Source organism: Phocoena phocoena, chromosome 7, assembly GCF_963924675.1.
Source record: "Phocoena phocoena chromosome 7, mPhoPho1.1, whole genome shotgun sequence".
Taxonomy (NCBI): Eukaryota; Metazoa; Chordata; class Mammalia; order Artiodactyla; family Phocoenidae; genus Phocoena; species Phocoena phocoena.
Genome location: NC_089225.1, coordinates 114,799,301 through 114,820,531, shown reverse-complemented (window position 1 = coordinate 114,820,531; position 21,231 = coordinate 114,799,301). Strand labels below are relative to the sequence as shown.

Genomic DNA, 21,231 nt, shown 5'->3' with positions numbered 1-21,231 from the left:
GTATCTATCGCCTCAGGCCCCTCAGCCAATGAGGGTTCCCAGCTCAGAGCTTTCCCAGCCAATGGAATCACATACGCTTGCGCGGCCCCAGAGCCTCATGGGAGTTGTAGTCCTTCCGCGAGGCCTAGCCCGCCCTCAGCCCCCTTGCCGCCAGCCACAACACCCGGCGGACAGGTAGTTAGCGCACGGGAGGCTTTGAAGGCGAGGAGCGGGTTGCGGGCAGGGATAGTCGGGGCCGCACGCACGGAGCCGAGCCTGCAGGAGAGCGGAGAGGAGTCTGGGAGCCGCTCTGGGCTCGTGGGCTGGTAGCCAGACACGGCGGGGCGGGTCCCTGCGTGGGGCTGCAAAGTGCGGGCCAATCGAGCGCATCCCCGGCCCCTCCGGGCCTCAGCGTCTGCGTCTGCACAATGTGCCGACATTGTTCCGGCGTCGCCGCGCGGACTGAGCCCGTGTGAAGGGGCCACTTCCAGTCAACGCTTAGCGCAGGGCGCCCGCGCTCGTTTCGGGCCCGGGGCCTGTCCGCTACCGGGTCCGCCCGAAGTGCCGGGAGAGCCGTTCGGGGCCCGGGACGCCGACCCGGCCACTGAGGGCGCCGCAGCCCCCGTTGGCCCCCGGCTCCGCGGGCATCGTGGGCCGTGAGGGAGCAGCCCTGCGCTCCCTGCCTTCAGGTCGAGGTCTCCGAGGGGCGAGCTCCGCGCTGCTCACCCTTCCTGAGACCAGAGGAAACGGCGTCCGCGGACCGTGCTGGTGGAGGCCCTGTCTCTTTTGGCTCCTCCGAGGCGCCTTAGACAGACTCCGGTGCGTCCCTAGCAACCGTTAGCGCGGGCGTCTCCTCCCGGGCTCGCTGCGTCCCCGCCCACAGGCGCTAGCGGTTGGCCCGTGAGTACTGTCAGTCGGCATCGGTCGCTCTGCCATTGGTCGGTGGGACTAGAGGCGCGGATGGGCTCCCTCCCGGCGGGTGTTGGGAGGTCGGCGCGCGACTCTCTGCGGCCTCAGGTGAGCTACCCGCACGGAGAGAGCCGGACCGCGACCCCGCGCCGCCCGCGTGCCCTCCGTGCGGCGCGGCCGGGTGGTAGTCCGCTTGCCGCCCTGCGGCCGTTTGCCCCCGGCCGCGGCCGCGCCCGTCTCTCTGCGCGCTTCGGGGTCTTGGCCTCGGCCTGGCCCCCCCTGGCGCTCCGTCCTCGACCCTAGAGCGACTGTGTGTGCCTTGTCCCCCTACTGGAAGGGGGCCAGGAGGAGGCAGACCGCGTCTCGCTCTCGGCTCACGGTGCCCGGCACGTAGGAGCTTCTCAGTAGACGTTTGTGGGGCGAGCCATGGGCTGTAGCGCCATGTCCATGCTTCCTGACGTCCCCACTGCACACCTGGGCTTTATCGTTAACCTCCTCACCAGTGTTTCTTTTCCTAGACAAGGGCCGTGGCCTTGGGATGCGGTCTTGATGACTTTTATCCCCTTACCTTCCACATCTCGCCCAGTAATCCTATATCAATTCTATGTCTAATTTCTCTTGTGGCTTCCCCTCTCCGTCTTTCTGGTGTTGCTTTAAGTTAAGACCTCATAATTTTTTGCCTGGATGACTGTAACTCCCCCCTCCTCCCCCACTGGTCAGGTTACTTACAAGCATAGACCTCTAAATAAGATCCATACTGCTTGGGCCGGCATAGGAGGCCCTGGGAATCCCAACCAGCTTCTCCAGGCCCATCTCCACCGACTCTCCTGTGTGCTGAACTCCTCCCCAAGGGCTCTGTGGGAATCGTTCACTTACTGTGGTTCTGCCTGGGAGGCTTCTTTACTCTACCTTGCTGGGCTCAGCCCTGCTGGTGCCTCCTCCAGGATGCCTTTGAGGACCTTTCAGGTCTGAGAGGTGCCCTTTGCTTATACCCTCTCTCACAGCAGCCATCATCCTGGATACTCTGTAGGATTCCTTGATGCAAGAAACAGAGAGACAGTCTCAAAATGGGTCTGACAGTGAGTGAAGTTATTGGCCCCCAAGCCTAAAGTCCAGAGAAAGGCATGTTTTATGGTAGGTTCATCCAGTGGTTCGAAATGACATCTTGCCATTTTCAGCTCTGCTTGCCACCGTGTTAACTTCATCCTGAGGCTGGTTCTGCTCTCGGTTGTATAGCAGTGGTGGGAGCATTTGGAGCTATTTGCTTCCTAGCGTTTGTTCTAGTGGGAGAAAGTCGGTGGCCTCCAGAAGTTCACCCATAAGAGCAAGGAGTACTATTCCAGAAGCTCCCTGCAAACCTCTCCTGTTTGGTGGGGGGTGGGGAGTGTCACTTACACCTTCTGGAATCAAAACTAGCAACGGGAGTAGGATTGCTCTGAAGCACCATCAGGTGCTCTCTGGGTCCAGCTTCCCACATCTTCTGCTCAGAGTGGCTACAAAACAAAACAAAATAATACCCTCCCCCACCCCCCAAAAAAGAAAACACACACACACAGCAAAAAAACAACACCTATTCTAAAAACCTAGTCCTGGATTAGGCCTGAGTCAAAACTGAACTTGTAAAAAAGGAAGAGATCTAAGGCTGTGTGAAGCTAGGGTCTGTGCTCTCAGGGGCCAGCCTGGGGCTGTGGCCTGAATGTGCTGTGCAATGCTGAACTAGCTCGGCAGACTGCGAACAGCACAGGAGGCACCAAGGGAAAACGGATTGTCTTTTCTGTGTCCACTTCTTAATTTATCAACTTTAGACACTATTTACTTCCCCCCAGGAAGGACAAAACATTTTGTTCCCTCCTCCTCTCTCCACATTTCCTTCCTTCCTCTCCCTGTTTCTTGTCAGTTTTATTATACAAAGTAAACTTTTGTAATATTTACAATGTATTCTGAAGAGTTTTATTACTTTCTTTTACAAAGTAAAGTTTTATAGCACTTACTGTGTAGTCTGAAGTCGTAATCAAGTCTTCTGGGCTTTGTCTATAGGCTGGTTATAGAAGTGGAAAACTGAAATATGATCATGTTGTTGTTAGTTATCGCAGAATAATTAGTGCATTGAGATGCTTAAAGAAGGGAATATCAACCTGTGACATTTAAATGTTGCTACTTGAAGGAGAGCAACACATTCTAATAAGTTTATTATTTCGCTTCTTTCTTGCTTCCTACTCACCATTTGGTTCATAGCCAGCTATTGCTTTTTAGGGTCCTGTGCGGGATATAAACATGTACATGTAAAACATCTCAATTTTCCAGTATATACTAGTTGATTCATTTGCAATATTAGTCACAAATCAAAACAGTAAAATGAACGTGTTTGAACTCACCACCCAAATTAGGAGCTGGGAGACCCTGTGCCATTGTGCCCTCCCTCATTGCAGCTTGCTGCTGGACCCTCATAGGACATCTCCTGCCTGAAGTTTGGGTTTGTCACGTAACTGTGTACCCCTAAACAATATATTTAGATGAGGGGGGTATGATAGAAAGGGAATCCTATTGCCGATAGTCTTTAATAACTTGGTTTTTTTCACTTATATTGCTAACATTTATCCTTGTGTGTATAGAATTTGTTTTCACTGCTATAATTCATAGCACGAATATACCAGAATTTTAAATCTATTTTCTAATTGTTAAATGTTTAGGTTTTTTTCTTTTCTTTTTTCTTTTGCCGTTATGAACCATATAGCCCTGAACGTTCTTGAGTGTGGCTTGCTACCTATGTGTAAGAATATCTATAGAATATAAATCTAAGAGTGGAAAGTACTGTCAGAGGAGAATGTTTGACTTAAATTGTTTTCTAAAGAGATTATATTAATTTGTTAGCCTTCCCATTGATCCACATCTTTATCAACATTTGGTATTAGAATTTTTAGGTTCTTAGTTTTTGCTGATTTAGTAGGTGTAAAATTGACATGATTATGCTAGTAAAGTTAAGCTTCTTATCATAGGTTTATAGGATTTTCTCTTGTGAAATTCTTGTTTCTATCTATTGCCCATTTTTCTTTTTCTTTTCCTTTTTTAAAATTGAAATATAGTTGGCATACAGTATTGGTTTCAGGTGTACAACATAGTGGTTTGACATTTATATACTTTAGGAAATGATCTCCACAATAAGTTTAGTAACCATCTGTCATCATACAAAATTATTACAATACTGTTGACTATATTCCCTACATTACATCCCTGTGACTTACTTATTGTATAACTGGGAGTTTGTACCTCTTAATCTCCCTCACCTATTTCACTAATCCCCCCAGCCACCTCCCTTCTGGCCGCCACCAGCTTTTTTCTCTGTACTTATGAGTCTTTCTCTTTTGTTTCTACATTTGTTTTTTGTTTTTTAGAGCCACATATAAGTGAAATCATATGGTATTTGTCTTTCTCTGACTTATTTTGCTTAGCGTAATAACATCTAGATCCTTCCATGTTGTTGCAAATGGCAAGATTTCATTCTTCTTTTGACTGAGTAATAGTCGATCATATGTGTATATATATATATATATGTATGTCTATATAATTTTGTATCCTGTAACCTTACTGAATTCACTTGTTAGTTTTAATAGTTTTTTGGTGGGATCTTTAAGGTTTTTAATATATAGTATCATGTCATCTGCAAATAGTGACAATTTTAATTCTTCCGTTCCAGTTTGAATACCTTTTGTTTCTTTTTCTTGTCTGATTGCTTAGGCTTGGACTTCTAATACTATGTTGAATAAAAGTGGTGAGAGTAGGCATCCTTGTCTTCTTCCCAATCTTAGACGAAAAGCTTTCAACTTTTCACCATTGAGTATGACATTAGGTGTGGTTTTGTCATATATGACCTTTATTATGTTGAGGCATATTCCCAGTATACCCACTTTGTTAAAATATTTTGTCATAAATGGAAATTGGATTTTGTCAAATGTTTTTTCTGCATCTATTAAGATGATTGTAGGATTTTTATCTTTTTTCTTGTTAATGTGGTGTATCATGTTGATTGATCTGCAGATACTGAACCACCCTTGCATCTTTGGGATAAATCTCACCTGCTCATGGTGTATGATCCTTTCAATGTATTGTTGAATTCAGTTTGCTGGTATTTTGTTGAGGATTTTTGCATCTGTGTTTGTCAGGGATATTGGCCTGTGGTTGTTTTTGTAGTGTCTTTGTCTGGATTTGGTATCAGGGTAATGCTGGCCTTGTAGAATGAATTTGGGAGTGATTCTTGCTTTTCAATTTTTTAGAATAGTTTGAAGAAGATAGGTATTGACTCTTCTTGGTAGAATTCACCTGTGAAGCCATCTGGTCCTGGTGTTTTGTTTGTTGGGAGTGTTCTGATTACTGATGCAGTTTCACTACCAGTAATCAGTCTGTACAGATTTCTATTTCTTCCTGATTCAGTCACTTGGAACACTGTATGTTTCTAGGAATTTATTCCTTTCTTCTAGATTGTCCAATTTGTTGGTGTATAATTTTTTATAGTAATCTCTTATGGTCCTTTGTATTTCTGTGGTGTCAGTTGTAACTCCTGTTTCATTTCTGAGTTTTATTTATCTGTACTCTCTCTTTTTTTTTTTTTCCTTGATGAATCTGGCTAAAGGTTTATAAGTTAGAACCAGCTCTTAGTTTCATTGATCTTGTTAATTTTTTATCTCTGTTTCCACTCTGATCTTTATTATTTCTTTCCTTCTACTAACTTTGGGCTTTGTTCTTCTTATTCTGTTTCCTTTAGGTGTAATGTTAGATTGTTTATTTAAGATTTTTCTTGTTTGTTGAGGTAAACGTGAATTACTATAATCTTCCCTCTTGGAACTGCTTTTGCTGTGTCCCATAGATTTTGGCTCATTGTGTTTCTGTTTTCATTTGTCTTGAGGTTTTTTTTTTTTTTCATTTCCTCTTTGATTCCTTTATTGATCCATTGGTGGTTAAGTAGGCTGTTTAGCCTCCACATGTTTGTGTTTTTCCATTTTTTTTCTTGTAATTCATTTTTCATTTCATGATGTTGTGGTCAGAAAAGATGCTTGATATGATTTCAGTCTTCTTAAATTTACTGAGGTTGCTTGTGGCCTTTCACATGATCTATCCTGGAGAATGTTCCATGTGCACTTGAAAAGAATGTGTATTGTGCTGTTTTTGGATGAAGTGTTCTCCATATGTCTATTAAGTCAGTCTGATCTAATGTGTCATTTAAGGCCAGTGTTTCCTTACTGATTTTCTGTCTGGATGATCTGTCCATTGATGTGACTGGGGGTGTTAAAGTCCTCTGATGTTATTATGTTACTGCCTGTTTATCTCCCTTTATGTGTTAATATTTGCTTTATGTATTTAGGTACTCCTAGGTTGGGTATATATATATTTACAAGTGTTATATCTTCCTGTTGGATTGAGTCACTTTATCATTTTGTAATGCCCTTCTTTGCCTCTTGTTACAGTCTTTGTTTTAAAGTTTATCTTATCTGATATAAGTATTTCTACCTTAGCTTTCTTTTATTTCCATTTGCATGAAATACCTTTTTCTTGCTCCTTCACTTCTGTCTGTGAGTGTCTTTAGATCTGGAGTGAGTCTCTTGTAGGCAGCATATATATGGATCTTGCTTTTTCATTCATTCAGCCACTTTATGTTTTTTGATTGGAGCATTTGGTCCATTTACATTTAAAATAATTATTCATAGGTATGTACTTATTGCCATTTTGTTAATTGTTTTCTGATTGTTTTTGTAATGCTTCTCTGTTTCTTTCCTCTTCTCTTGCTCTCTTACCTTGTGATTTTTGTGACTATCTTTAGTGTTACGTTTCAATTTCTTTCTTTTTGTTTATGTATTATAGGGTTTTTTGTTTGTGATTGTCATGAGATTCATATATAACAACCTATATGTATATGTGATTATTTTAAGGTGATAGTTGCTTAAGTTCAAGTGCATTCTAAAAGCCCTACATTTTATTCCCTCCCCATACCACATTTTATGTTACTGATGTCATATTTCACATCTTTTATTTTGTGTATCCCTTAACTACTTATTATAGGTATAGGTGATTTTACTACTTCTGTCTTTCAACCTTTCTACTAGCTTTATAAGTGGTTGATCCACTGCCTTTTCTATGTTTGCCTTTACCACTGGGATCTTTTTTCTTTCACAGTTTAACAATGTCTAGTTGTGACCTTTTCTCTTCTGTTTGGGGAAGTCCCTGTAACATTTCTGTAAGGCTGGTTTAGTGGTGCTGAACTTGCTTAGCTTTTGCTTGTCTGTAAAACTCCTTATCTCTCCTTCAAATCTGAATGTTAGCCTTGCCAAGTAGAGTATTCTCCGTTGTAGGTTTTCTCCTTTCATCACTTTGAATATATGGTGCTGCTCCCTTCTGGCCTGCAGAATTTCTGCTGAAAAGTCACCTGATGGTCTTCTGGGAATTCCTTTGTATGTAACCAATGGTTTTTCTCTTGCTGCTTTTAAGATTTTCTATTTATCTTTAACTTTTGACATTTTAATTACAGTGTGTACCTCTTTGCGTTCATCTTTTTTGGGGCTTTCTATGCTTCCTGGACCTGGATGTCTGTTTCCTTCCCCAGGTTGAAGAATTTTTCTGCTATTATTTTTTCAAATAAGTTCTCTGCCCTTTCTCTCTCCCTTCTCTTTCTGGAACCCCTCTAATTTGAATGTTAGTATGCTTGCAGTTGTTCCAGAGGTCCCTGAAACTATTCTCATTTTTATTAATTCTTTTTTATTTTTTCTGTTCAGCTTGGGTGATTTCTACTACTCTGTCTTCCAGATCGCTGATCTGTTCCTCTGTCATCTAATCTACTGTTGATTCCTTCTAGTGTGTTTTTTCATTTATTGTATTCTCTAGTTCTGATTGGTTCTTCTGTATATTTTCTAGCTCTTTGTTGAACTTCTCACTGCTCATCCGTTCTCCTCCTGAATCCTGTGGGCATCTTTATGATCATTACCTGGGAGTCTTCTATCAGGTGGATTACTCATATCCATTTAGTCCTTTCTCTGAGGTTTTTCATTTGGAATATATTCCTCCGTCTCTTCATTTTGCTAATCTTTATTTCTTTGTTTTAGGTAGGCTGGTTACGTCTCCCAGCCTTGGAGAAGTGGCCTTATGTGAGAGGTGTGCTGTGGGGCTCAGCCGCACACTCCCCTCTGGCCACCAGAGCCAGATGCTTCAGGGATGCTCCCTGTGTGGGCTGCGTGCGCCCTTCTTTTGTGGTGGGGCCCGCTGCTGTGGGTGTGCTGCTGTGTGGAACTGGGCCCCAGCCCAGCTGCTTGTGAGGCCCAGCCATGTGAAGTGGCTGTGGGCACGCTGGTGGGAGGGACGGAGCACCTGGTGCTACTAGGCTAGAGGGAGGATTCCAAAATTGTACCCACCAGCCCTGGTGTCAGCACCGTGGAACACAATCACAGAAATGGCTGCAGCCAGTGTCCCAGTCCCCAGGGTGAGCCGCAGCTGCCCCTGCCTTTCCAGGAGGCTCTCTAAGATCAACAAGTGGGTTGACCCAGGCTCCTTTGAAACCACTGCCTCTGTGCTGGATTTCAGAGTGTGTGAGAGTCTGTGCACAACCTTTAAGAGCAAAATCTCTGTTTCCTACAACCTTCCAGCTCTACTGAACTTAAGCTCTACTGGTTTAAAAAAAAATTAATTCTGGGCTTCCCTGGTGGCGCAGTGGTTGGGAGTCCGCCTGCCGATGCAGGGGACACGGGTTCGTGCCCCAGTCCGGGAGGATCCCACATGCCGTGGAGCGGCTGGGCCCGTGAGCCATGGCTGCTGGGCCTGCACGTCCGGAGCCTGTGCTCCGCAACGGGAGAGGCCGCAACGGTGAGAGGCCCGCGTACCGCAAAAAAAAAAAAAAAAAAAAAAAATTAATTTCTGAAAAGCTGGTTTGATTCTTTCAATATCTTCCTAGTTATTTTGAGAAACTCTTGTTTGCTCACTTTTGTGAGCAAAAGACTCCATCTTTTATATTTTTAAACACATTTGCAGTTATTTCGACCATTTAGTCTTCTTGTGTAAATGACTTTGTTGTTTGATTTTTCTGCAGACTTTCACTCATGGTATTTTGTTTTCTTATCTGTTTAATTGAAAGAGAGCATATTTGGTTAATCTTAATCTTTGGAAAATCTCAGGCCTCTCTTTAGGATGCTTTGTTTCTGAGAGGATTGCTTTTGCCAGGATCTTGGGGGTGCTCCTGAATTAGGGCCACACTGCCCCGCTTCAAGGGTCCCTGGCTTCTTTCAGGAGTCTAAGGGTAACTCTCTTGTCTCTTGAGGTGACTCACTCTCCCAGTTCTGGTTTCATCTCATGTGTATTGTTTTTACCTTTTGGAAGTTTCTCCTACTTTCAGGTGCCATGGCAACCATATTCTTGGTGAGACCTAGTTGTTCTAAAATGCAAGGGCCACAAAGAGTTATCCAGTCCACTATATTCTTAGTCTTATTTTTTTTCTAGAACTTCTGTCTTTTGTTTTTTAATTCATCTGGAACTAATTTTTGCACATGGAAAGTCATAGGGATGCAATTTTGCCCCAAACTAATTATTCTAATTCCATTTAAAACTAGCAGATCACAGTTATTAAGCACTTACAGTATGCCAGCCCCAACTTAGGTCTCTGAATCCTCACAAGAGTATTATGAGGTGTGGATTATCGTTAATCACATTTTACACATGAGGGAACTGGCACTGGAAGGTCAGGTGCCTGTCCAGGGCCTCGCTGAGCTGGGGAACGTGCTGGCGGTGTCCTCCTGCTCTTCACTGTGTGCCAGTGTCCCTTCTGTCTGTTTCTGAAATTGACTATGTTCAATTGGCTATTTTTGTTCCTCTACCTGTAATGACCTTTGTTTATGTAGCTCTGTGGCGTGTTTTGATGTCATGATCCTTCCACACAGGTCTTAGTGGGACCTCCAGTTTTCCCTCTGTCTAGGGGGCCCCCCACACCACCAAGGTCAGCACGCAGCCCAGGTGGGCATTGCCAGGCCCTAATGTTAACATCTGAGGGACCTGGGGCATGAGCGTACCAGAGACCCCACATTGCTGTCAGTGTATGCAAAATGATAGATCAGCCCACAAACTGTTCACTGTGAAAGGCACTGCCCTCCTACCCTGACGAATCTTTATGATGACTTTGAAGCCAGGGTGGGATGCGTGGGTTGGGCTTCCTTAGAGTTCTTTGCTGTAATGTGGTGGCATGGGAAGGGACAGCTGCCAGGTCCATCCTGTGTTGGGAGGCCTGCTGTTGAAGCTTGGTCTCCCTCTGCCTTCTTATCGTTGGAGCAGGGCTGCTCCTTGGCCTGTCCTTGGGTCGGTGGGTGCTGTAATATGGGAGGACTGATGAGGGGAAGAGGCCGGTGCAGGTCTGGAGAGTGGGCTCCTGGCCCTCTGGCCGGGAGCTCTGGGTTCCGCATGCCCAGAAGGTGATCCAGAAGTGGGGTGTAGGCTCTAGGGGCACGTCGCCCTGGCCCTGGCCTCCTCCTTCATCAAGGCCCCTGGCTTGGGCCTCCTGGCGGTGGATCTGTACTGTAGTGCAAAGTGTCCTTCACGGCTCCTTCCCGCTCTGTTCTGGTTTCCCCCCCTTTCCTTCTCTCTTTCTCATCCCTTCCTATGCACTTCTCTCCGTCCGACTATCCTTGCTTCATAGGTTCTGACCCAGGATGGCTCTTGGGCGCCCGTGAGTCTTTTGGGGCTGAGCTGAGCTCAGCCTTGTGAAGAATTAGTTGGCTAAGCTGCCTTTGTTCTTGCCTTGCAGACGCTGATCCGTTCACTTCATTTTCCGGTGGACGATGGTCCCGCTGGCCCACCAGCTCCCGATGGAGGACAGCGGCTCCATGGCCTCAGAAGAGGACCGCCGGGGCCAGGGCGAGAGCCTCTCCCTGGCAGCGCCGCCAGAGAGCCCTGCCGCGCAGACCGCCTCCGAGCCCAGCAAGTCCTGGTCCTTGGCCCACAGACAGCCGAGCAGAAGGAACGGGCTGTCGAAGCTCTGCCAGAGCAGGATGGCGCTGTCCGGTAAGCAGCCCTTCTTATCGCCAGCGGCATCCGCCTTGCGTGTGAAGGTGGGGGCCATGCTTGGCTCCACTCAGGGGCTCTGCTCCTGCAGAGAAAAGGCCTTCGTTTCAGGCGATGCCGGCAGGACCCTCTCCTGCCACGTTTGTTCTGCTGTGATTCTTGTGCAGGAAACTCCTTTTCAGGCGGCGGTTGGAATTGGCCTGTGGTCCAGGGTTGGGGTTTCTCGCTCCGGGGGGTGTGAGACGGCCGGGCTGGGCCGGGTGGGCTGCGCGAGCCAGACTCAGTTTTATTCACTGGGTTTGGCGCATGCTGGCCGACCGCGCCCAGGCTCCTGCTTTCCTCCCGGATGCAGGCAGGTTAGACGGGCTTGCGGGCGGCAGTGCCCGGGGTTGGCCGAGAAGTGGGAGGTGCCACTGCCCCCCCTTCCTTATTTCTCTGCATCAGCTGGTGCCTGCGGGGCCCAGACCCAGCCAGGAGGAAGGCGCTGCTCTGCCTCGGTGGCTTATCGTCGGAGGGCGTACCTGGGCATCGGCAGGTGCTTGTTGGGGGTGGGAGGCCCGGACCGCGGGGAAGCCTGTTAGGACTACGGGGAGGTGGCTGGAGCTGGGGGAGAGGGCTGCAGGGGAAGCGGGGGGGTCTGGTCTCCGGGAGAGGGTAGGAGGATCTGGAGGGGCCAGCTGTGCTCAGGAGGTAGATGCTGTGGCGGTGGCCTCGCTGGTCTGTGAGGCGGGCAGGTGCCCCGGGAGTGAGGGCTCCAGCCAGGGGCGCTGGCGGGGAGGGGTGGGAGGAAGAGGCAGAGCTGGCGCCTCAGTGCTTGTCCTGAGGCCCGAGGGTGGTTGGATTGAGCTTGGCACTGGCTGCCTGGGAAGAGGAGGCCTGGGACAGACGACCCTGTGGTTTCTAGCCTCAAAGGATGGTCAGGGTGGGCCCGCTGACTGGGAGAGCCAGGCGTCCTCTCTGAGGGCCCAGAGCGGAGAGCAGGAAAGAGTCCTGTTCGCTTGTTTGCTTTCTGAGCTGCTGGAAGGATGGAGTTGACATTCACTGAGCTGGGAAAGGGGGGAGCCGGCAGCTGGAGCCCAGGGGCCGTCAGCACACGTCTATGTGAAGTGTATATAAAGCCACTGGGGATGGTTGGAGGTTCTGAGGCTGAGCCTGGGGTCCTGCAGTGTTGAGAGGTGAGAAGGTGGAGGGCAGAGGGTGCCCTGCTGAGGGCAGGCAGTTTGGGAGGAGGGGAGCGGCCCTCCCGGCCCAGCACTGCTGAGGCGTGGGGAGAGGGGGGCGAGGCCTGGGAGTTGACCGCTGGGACTTGGGAGCCGCTGGCGATGTTGCCGAGAAGTGACTTTCTGGAGCTGCGGTGGGGAGTGAGCCTGTGGGTGAAGGAGGAGGGAGACCCAGCGCGGGTGGTGAGACAGCAGGGAGCTCTGGGGTCTGGGAGACTCCACAGGGACGGGTGAGGGGTAGCAGCCGGAGGGACTGTGGGTCTTGGACCGATGGACACGGGAGCATGCCCCTGGGAGGGGCGGGTGGGAAGGGACTTCCGAGGGTTGTTTGCACAGTGTTGAGGTCTTTTGTGCTTCTGGGTGGTGGTTGTCTAGGTGGCCCCTGGGGAACGTTCAGATGCACAGCCCTGCAGGTCAATTTCATCCTTGGACCCTTTTGCAGGAGCTAGAGGTGGGGACTGTGTGTTTTGTGTGTTTCAGCCACGCAAGGTTTAAAGTGTCCCTTCCTTTGCTTTCCAGAAGACAGATGGAGCTCCTACTGTCTGTCGTCATTGGCTGCCCAAAATATTTGCACAAGCAAATCGCACTGCCTGGCTGCGCCTGTGCAGGCGGACCTGGCAGGGTCCCTGGGCAGCACGTCCTGTTGCTCCCTGCTGCGGGGCTTGTCCTCAGGGTGGTCCACACCTCCACTCCCGGCCCCTGTGTGCAACCCCAGCAAGGCCGTGTTCACCGTGGACGCCAAGACCACAGAGGTATGTGCTTCGGTTTGCGACCCAGCCGTGAGCTTGGGGTCTGTGCCTTCAACCTATAACCTCAAACAGAGGCACTTGAGTGTTTCGGGTGCAATGAGAAAAGGGGCTGGTTCTACCTACATAGTAGCAAAAGAGAGAGGACTTTGGAAACCTACCTCCGTGTTAATCAGTCGAAACATTGAATCCTCTCATCAAGGCCGAGATTCAAGGGAAGGGAAGCAGCACGTTACCCATTCATGCTTTTGCGCAAGCACTGGCTCAACTAGAATAGGCCTGGATATTCCGTGTTTGAATTAAATGCATTTGCATCATGCACGTTTGTGTGCAAAGAACTGAGACTGTCAGGCGGCCAGGCCGTGGGGCGTGCATCCCCGTCTCTCCCGCCCGGTCTTCACGACGTGGTGTGTGCATCTCGGCGGGTGAAGGGTGGGTGGTTTCAGTCTCAGTGCCGTTGCTGCACTGGCCGGTGGTCATTCTTGTTTCCATGCGGTTGAGACGCCGGATGACCCGGGGCGGCTCTGCTGGGAGCTCGATGGCCGCGGGACGTGGCGGGAAGGACAGGTCACTGGTCTGTCCCCGCACCACCTCCTCGCTGCCTTCCCCTCGGCTGTCCGGGAGCCAGAGGAGCTGCTGGTGACGCGGGTGCCCTCCTCTCTGCGACCTCAGATCCTGGTGGCCAGCGACAGAGCCTGCCGGCTCCTGGGGTACAGCAGCCACGACCTGATTGGCCAGAAGCTCACACAGTTCTTCCTGAAGCCAGATTCCGACGTGGCGCGGGCCCTCAGTGAGGAGCATGTGGAGGCCGACGGCCACGCTGCTGTCGTGTTCGGCACGGTGGTGAGTGTGGGCCTCTCGACTGCCAGTGGTCACTGCCGGCGCCGTCCTGCCCTCAACCTTGGCATGGGGAGCACCTGGGGCGGCGGGGGGAGGCCGTGTGGGAACAGAGACGGTACTGCTGCTGGCCTGGTGCGTCCCCGGTACTCCTGCGTCGGGAGGAGCCTTGACCGCCTTGCCAGCCTGCAGGGCCCACACCAGGTTCCCGAGGAGTTGCACGGTTCTGTTGTCTCCCATCCACATCTCCACGCCCTGCTTGTTTGGTGGTCTTGGAGGGGCTGGCATGGCTGCAGGGTTTCCCTGGAGCTTTGAGCCTTCCTGTGTGTGTCCAAGCTGGACGTTGATGGGCTGACCTGCATGTTAGATGCTGAGCCCTGAGCCTCAGGCACCAAAACAAGTTAGATAGGACCAACTACATCCAGAAAATTACCCGTCCACGACACGACTACCTAGAAGAAAATTCAGACGTTCAGCATGTATTGGTGTCTGTTCTTTAAGAAATTACAGACACCGCTCTTTCCCCTGCTTTGTTACCATGAGGCTGAGGATGGAAAAAAACCTACTCTTCGATAGATCATTCATTCACTCAGAGACTGTAAGGTTAGGTGTCAGAAGCCTTGTTTGTACTTTAGTTTATTTCCAAAACGCGAGGCAGGTGAGCAGCGGCCAGGAACGCCCACGTGCCAGGTTCTGGCCAGGTCTGAGCCCCTCTGTCCCCAGGTGGACATCGTGAGCCGCAGTGGGGAGCAGGTCCCGGTGTCCGTGTGGATGCAGAGGGTGAAGCAGGAGCACAGCCTCTGCTGCGTGGTCGTGCTGGAGCCCGTGGAGAGGGTCTCGGCCTGGGTGGCTTTCCAGAGCAACGTGAGTCTGTTTCTCAGCTGCGTGTCGCCTCCCCACCGGGGCCTTCGGGCAGAAAGAGGACATGGGGTTCTGGGGGGTTGGCCCCCGGTAGCCCCCTGACAACCTGTGTGCACTTGGGCAGGGAACCCAGTCTCCCTGTGGCCCCGTTCCCTCACCTGTAAAATTGGGATATAATCCTGACACTCACAGGATTGTTTCAACACTTCAATAAAGCGATAACACGTACATCTGTCGAGTGGTGGCTGCGGTGCAGACGGCCCTCGGAGGCGAGCGTGGGTGTGGTTGCGGTATGGGCTTCTGCGGGTGCCTGGAGAGATGCGTGTTTCGGTCCGCCCGGCAGAAGGAGGAAGACGGCGTTCTTTGTGCCGCTGCGCTTTGTGGGGGTCGGGTTGTGGGGGAGAGGTAGCACCGATAGCCTTGCCTTCAGCTTGAAGACACAGAAGTTCGGTGAGGTTGAAAGCACTTTGATTGCAGGGTTTAACATGCTGGCTTTCCCTCCAAGGGAACCGTGGCGTCCTGTGACGGTCTCTTCGCCCACCTGCACGGATTCACGTCTGGGGAGGAGGTGGTCGGGCAGTGCATCACAGACCTCATCCCTTCTCTGCAGCTCCCTCCGCCCGGCGAGCACATCCCCAAGGTAGGACCCCCGCCCACCTGCGCTGCCTGGCCGTGGCTGGGGCCCCGTGGCCGCTGGAGTCTCTGTCTGATGAGCATCAAGTTCTTAGACCCAAACCCCTGGCCTGCAGATGGAGGCCGGGCTTCCCGAGAGTAGGAGTGGCCCGTGCATGGACACGACGGGACGGGTTCCACTTAGAGGTGTCTGGGCTCTGCAGTCTTGACGCAGGCTCAGAGCCTCCGTGGCTCCCTGACTGACTGCTCCTGCCGCTCGGCCCTCTCCCTGGAGCTGCTGCTGGGGTCTCTTTATTGAGAGGTCTGGGGGCTGAGAGGAGCAGGGGGAATCGGCAGGTGGTAGGTCTCCCCCCAAGGCAGGACTGCAGGTCAGACGGCGGCGGGTCAGTCGGCAGCTTTGGGGGCAGTGGAGCTTTGAGGCTGAAGGTTCTCTTTTCGTCTGGGTCCTCCCAGTTGCAGGTGCTCCGTTTACCAACTAGCACGCAGCCCTCACACAAGCAATCACGTTGCTGGGAATTCACCTGATGTCACATCCCAGCGACCGGCAGGGTCAGCCGGATGGTCGATTTGGGGCTGAAGTCGGCTCTGCTGCTGCAAGAAATAGCAGATTCTTTCGGGACACCTGTAGGCACTCCCTGGCTCTCCCACTGGCCTTAGGCTAAGAGCTGAGCCCTCTGAGGTGGTGCTTTGCTATTTTTAGGCTTTCCAGCTCAATTGGAAACCTCTCCCCCGTACCTTATTCTCTTTACGTCCTTTATTCTGTTCTAAAGCAGTGGGACCGCTTGGACCCCAAAGCTCTGGAGCATCAGTTGGTGCGACCACTTTCGGGGACTATTTGGCAGCCTCTTATGCTTAACTGAACGTAAGCAAACGTCTGCCCACCCCAGGCACGTGGCCACAAGAGGTGTGTGCCAGGACGGCAAGCGCCCTCCCAGCAGCCCCACGCTGGAGCCGCCTGACACCCCCAGCAGCAAGTGGAGACAGACACCCTGCCCCCTCTTTCCTCAGGGCTCCCTGGGGCCTGGGGTCTGGCCTGCACCCTTACCACGGGGAGCCTGGGGTCTTGAGTTCTGCCCCTGGTCAGGGCGCTGTGCTGATGCAGTGGGAGCTCCCCGCCGTTCAGGCCTCGGGCCTCTGCAGGTCTTGTGTCTTGCGGGTGGACCCTGAGAAGGGGGCAGGCGGTATGGAGTGAGGGGTAGACATGAGGCCTGGGCCAGCTTGCCGTCTTGGGACCAGGAAGGGAGCTGACTTGGAAAGCCTCTGGTTAGAGGCTGCACCGTCAAGATTGGCTTGGGAGACCGGATACGCCCGAGTATTTGAGCAGAGAAACGTGATGCGAGGACTTGGTTGCGTGGGTGACAGAGGAGCTAAGGAGGCGGAGGGCGGGGGGGTGGGCACGCCGCCCAGAGGTCAGCAACTACGGGAAGCCACTGCCCCCCAGGCTGGAGGACAGAGGGCGGGGCTGAGGGCCTGAGGCCGCCTACAGAGGTGGGCGCTGGGGGGCACCAGTGGTCCAGGGTGGACAGCAGGGAGGAACTTGCTGGTGTTGCTCCCGCAGGGCTGGCGCCTTGCTTGATGGACCCTGCCTGGCCTGGCCGCAGCTCCCGGTCAGGGCTCTGCGTTCCCTGGGGCAGAGAGGGGTGGTGCGGGGAGATAGTGGAAGGAAGAGCAGTGTGGAGAGTTAGGTGTTTGGGGGGCACCCGCCAATGGGCGTGGGTGGACGTACATCTAAAGCAGCAAAGGCTCAAGGCTCGGGCCATAGGAGGTGCTGTGGTCAGCTCGGTGGTGTGTCTTTCTTTCAGAATCTCAGGATTCAGAGGTCTGTTGGAAGAGCCAAGGATGGCACCACCTTCCCTCTGAGCTTAAAGCTGAACTCTGAACCCGGCAGTGAGGAGGCAGCAGACGGCGAGGCGGCGCCTGACTGGGGCTACTCGGCCTCCATCTGGGTGTTTTCCAGCATCAGTGGGCTCATCACCCTCCTGCCGGACGGGACCATCTACGGCATCAACCACAGCTTTGCTCTGATGCTGTTTGGTTATGGAAAAGATGAGCTCCTGGGCAAGGTGTTTCTCCCCCGCCCCGCCTTGGGGAAGCCGGTCTTGGCCTGTTCTAGGCCTGTGCTTCTGCATCCTCGAGCCCAGCTCGCCAGCTCTCCCCGCGGGAACTCGGGCCCAGAGAGGGAGGCCTCTGCTCACGGCCCTGTTCCCCCGCCTGCGCCCATTTATCTGGACCCCACAGGGAATACTTGATGACCCCGCCTGGGCTACCCCCAAAGCCTTTGGGTGCCATGTGCCCCCCCGGGAGAGGGAAGGGGCTCTCTCACCCCAAAGCTTGTCCCAAGCAAGATCGGGTCTGAGTTATTGGATGAGGGTGTGTGTCACAGCTGTGCGGATTCGCTCCACACCCACGGGCCGGGGCTTGTCCACACCTCCTCTGACCATCCTGGGGTCCGTTGTGAGTCAGGGTGGGAGGAAGGTGTTTCTAGAACCTTCTTCCTTGGATTGGGCTGGGCGCAGAGGGCAGGCGAGCATCTCAGGCTTCCTCGGAGTGGCTTTCCTTGGGTGGTCTCAGCAGTCCTCCAGGGCTTCTGAGGAGGGGGCACGGGCCCCCACTCGACTGGGGGTGGTGGTTCATGCAGGCAGGAGAGGCTGCTGCGTGATGTGTCGCTCTTGACACCTGAATGACACCCCCGCCCCTGGCCACAGGCCCTGCACCTGGCTGGACTGGCTCCTAGACGTGGGTGCAGGCCCGGCGTTCCCCACAGCCTTCCACTGAGCACCTTGTTCCCCACAGGCAGCCGTCCCCTCTTGTCATTCTTTCTGGAGCCAACCCTGCACCCCGTCCAGCCAGCCAGAGCTTTAACTTCTTTTGAGGCTCCCAAAACAGGTCCCTTTCTGTTCATTAATAGAAATACTAAGAAGCAAGTAAAATAAATTTTAGTTAAATTAAGTCAAACTTAGTTCAATTGAAGTTAATGAAAACGCAGTTAGAATAACTCTTGGACAAGGGCTCCCCACAGGAACATTGGGGGCTCCAGGTCCTTCCAGGGAGTGTGTGGACGCAGTCTCGTCAGGGTGTGCTAAGAGAAAGGGAAGCAAGTTTTGATTTCCATGTTGAGCGTCCAGGGCTTCGGGTCTGCCAGAAGGAGTTTGACCAGGGTCTTTCCTAACCTTGTCCAGAGACTTGCTGGCGTTGTCTTCATTCTCTGCCCAGACGGGACGGAGGGATGGTTCAGTGGGTCAGTGAGGATTCTCGCCAGGTTCTGAAATGTCCTTTTGTTTTCTAGAACATCACTTTCCTGATTCCTGGTTTCTACCACTACATGGACCTTGCCTGTGACAGTTCCTTTCTGCTGCCAGACGTGGCCAACTGCCTGGACGCTGGCAGCTACAGTGGGCCTGGGGAGACCACTAGGGATGCCCAGCACACAGCCGAGGGTGAGAGCTCGCCGCCTCCTCCCAGGTGCACCTGCGGCCACCCAGTCCCCGCTCCTGGCCTCCATGGGTGATGGGATGGCCGTCATGGGGACCCTGTTTGTGTGGGTTTGATGTTTTTCTCTGTCTCTTGTGGGCCTTCCGTGTTCCCAGGGGATGGGACACTTGTGTGCGGGTCTCACAGATGTGTTAGCGCGAGAGGTCCCCCGGTGAGTCACTGCATGCCTGCGTCCGCGACACCGGCCACTAGTTGGCGGTCTTGTGTGAGTGATGTAGCTTTACGTAAGTGGCTGAAGACCAGCTTGATGCAGCACATCAGGTGAATCCCTGAGTAGACAGTCCTGGCGGGATTTGTTTATTTCTAGTCCTTTCAACATTTAATATGATTCCAACGAGTGGCCCGAGCCCCCCCGCGTGATGTTGCAGGCGCTGTGTGTGAGAGGGCGGTGCGCGGCTCCCGCTCTGGCTTTGGAGCTCCGGGGCGCCCGCCTTCCCCAAGCAGGTTCAAGGAGGAGCTGCCCCGGCCCTGCCTCGGGGGCCGTCCCCGCTCCGCACCCGTGGGGTGTTGTCACGTGCGGGCGCGTCCGTGGGAGGACGTGGTGTTTGAGTAGACGTGTGAGTGGGTTTCATGTGGCCACCGAGGGGGACGTGGCTGCGTGGCATCCAACTGGGACGTGGACCTTTATTGTCAGACAGTGTCCACGTTTTAAAAGATGCTTTGTTAGGCTACTGACTCTCTTCGACCACTTTTCTTTTATCTATTTATTTATTTATTTTTGACTGTGTTGGGTCTTCGTTGCTGCGCGCGGGCTTTCTCTAGTTGCGGCGGGCAGGGGCTACTATTCGTTGTGGTGCGCGGGCTTCTCATTGCGGTGGCTTTTCTTGTTGTGGAGCACGGGCTCTAGGCGTGCGGGCTTCAGTAGTTGTGGCTCACGGGCTCTAGAGTGCAGGCTCAGGAGTTGTGGCACATGGGCTTAGTGGCTTCACGGCATGTGGGATCTTCCCGGGCCAGAGATCGAACCTGCACTGGCAGGCAGATTCTTAACCCCCGTGCCGCCAGGGAAGTCTGTGGCCACTTTTCTTAACATGGGGTTTCCTTCATTGTACCCGGGTTTTTGTGTCTGCAAAGACTCCTTTTTTTCAAGTTTTTTTCTGTATCACTGATGCATTCCCTTTCCTCTTTTTCCAGATTTCCAAATTCTTCCTGTTGTGTGTGTGTGTGTGTGTGTGTGTGTGTGTGTGTGTGTGTGTGTGTAGTTCATCTTCTTTGTAGAAAATGGGGGGTAGGGTCATAGAAACTCTGTCCCCGTCATTGTCTCCAGGATGCACTCGTGGGCGTGTTTCTGGGTGCGTGGGGATGCGTGCTCTTGTTTGTGGTGCCAGCCCGCCTGCGCCGGTCAGCCAGGGGCCGGGAGTAAACTTTCTAAGAGCCTCCCCCATGCAGGCTGCTGTGTGGCAAGGACAGTCTTGCTCCTCTGACCCCAGTAACCTGTGATGTCCCGGGCCCTGGTGTAGGCAGAGGCAGGCGGAGGCAGGTGGCACACGAGCCGTAGGAGGTGACCAGCGCTCAAAGGAAGGGCACAGCAGGGGAGGGTGTGCTGTCTTGGGGTCTGTGAGCCGGAATGAGGCAGGGGCGGCCTTCTGGGAAAGTGAGCAGCGCCGGGCGTGGTGAGGTGGCCAGAGGGCCAGGCCCCAAGGCCCTGGGGAGGGAAGCAGGGCCCGGCTGCCAGGCCTTTGGTTTTTACCTGGCGTCAGAGCGGAGCCCTCGGGGGCTGTCGGCAGATGAGGGGCAGGTTCGACTCCGGGGTCGGTAGGTGCGGGGCCCAGGGCAGAGCAGGGAGAGCCCAGGGAGGCTATGGGCCTGGACCTGGTGCCCGTGGGGCAGTGAGGGGCGGTCAGATCCGAGACCTGCTGTGGACGTGGGGCTGGCGGTGTGTCTGAGGTCAGGTTAGGCCCCCTTGCCCCCTGCTCACGAGTCACACAGGCTGAGGAGGTGGATTTCAGCAGGATGAGCCGGTGAATGGAAAACACTCTTTTTTTTTTTTTTTTTTTTTTTTTTTTGCTGTTGCTGCCAGATCTAAGGGTGAACACCGAGACCCCAAAGCCAGTGGAGAGCCAGGCTGCCTCGCCCAGGGTCCAGGTTCCTGTGGACGCCGGGGGCCACCTCGCCTTCTCCCTCCCGGCGCTGCCCACTCTGGGGTAAGTCCTCTGGGGGAGGGGTGGGTGCGCGAGGGGCAGGGGGGAGGCACCCTGGGGAAGTGTTCAGTCCTTGGGAATGATGGAGGTGACACCTGCTGCTGCCCCTCGCGATGGCAGTGCTTCTGTGTCACCCAGCCAGGTCCCCGCGGGCTCCGTGAGACAGGCCCCAGTTTACGGATAAGAAGGCGTTCAGGGAGGTTCCGGGGAGCTGATTCCAGTGTAATTTTCTCATTCTGAAAATAATTTGAGTCTGTTTGCTATGCATTTTTAAGTAACAAAGTTATTCTATTTAGAGGAGACGAGGTACGCTGTGGAAAATTCAGGAAAGTAGAAATAGAACATCCACTTGCCCAGTTACCAGTCCTGTTGTGCGTAGCATTTTGGTTTGTT

General features: G+C 52.5%; 1 protein-coding gene across 1 annotated transcript in view; it reads left to right on the top strand.

Moving 5' to 3' along the window:
* The first annotated feature begins 10,715 nt into the window (after positions 1-10,715).
* Positions 10,716-21,231, top strand: part of PASK (PAS domain containing serine/threonine kinase) — a 28,531-nt gene continuing 18,015 nt past the window's right edge. The window contains exons 1-8 of the mRNA XM_065880201.1: positions 10,716-10,911; positions 12,651-12,883; positions 13,550-13,720; positions 14,438-14,578; positions 15,081-15,215; positions 17,011-17,271; positions 18,495-18,645; positions 20,718-20,841. Coding sequence (XP_065736273.1) covers positions 10,716-10,911; positions 12,651-12,883; positions 13,550-13,720; positions 14,438-14,578; positions 15,081-15,215; positions 17,011-17,271; positions 18,495-18,645; positions 20,718-20,841 — 1,412 coding nt within the window. The remainder of the gene's footprint in view (positions 10,912-12,650; positions 12,884-13,549; positions 13,721-14,437; positions 14,579-15,080; positions 15,216-17,010; positions 17,272-18,494; positions 18,646-20,717; positions 20,842-21,231) is intronic.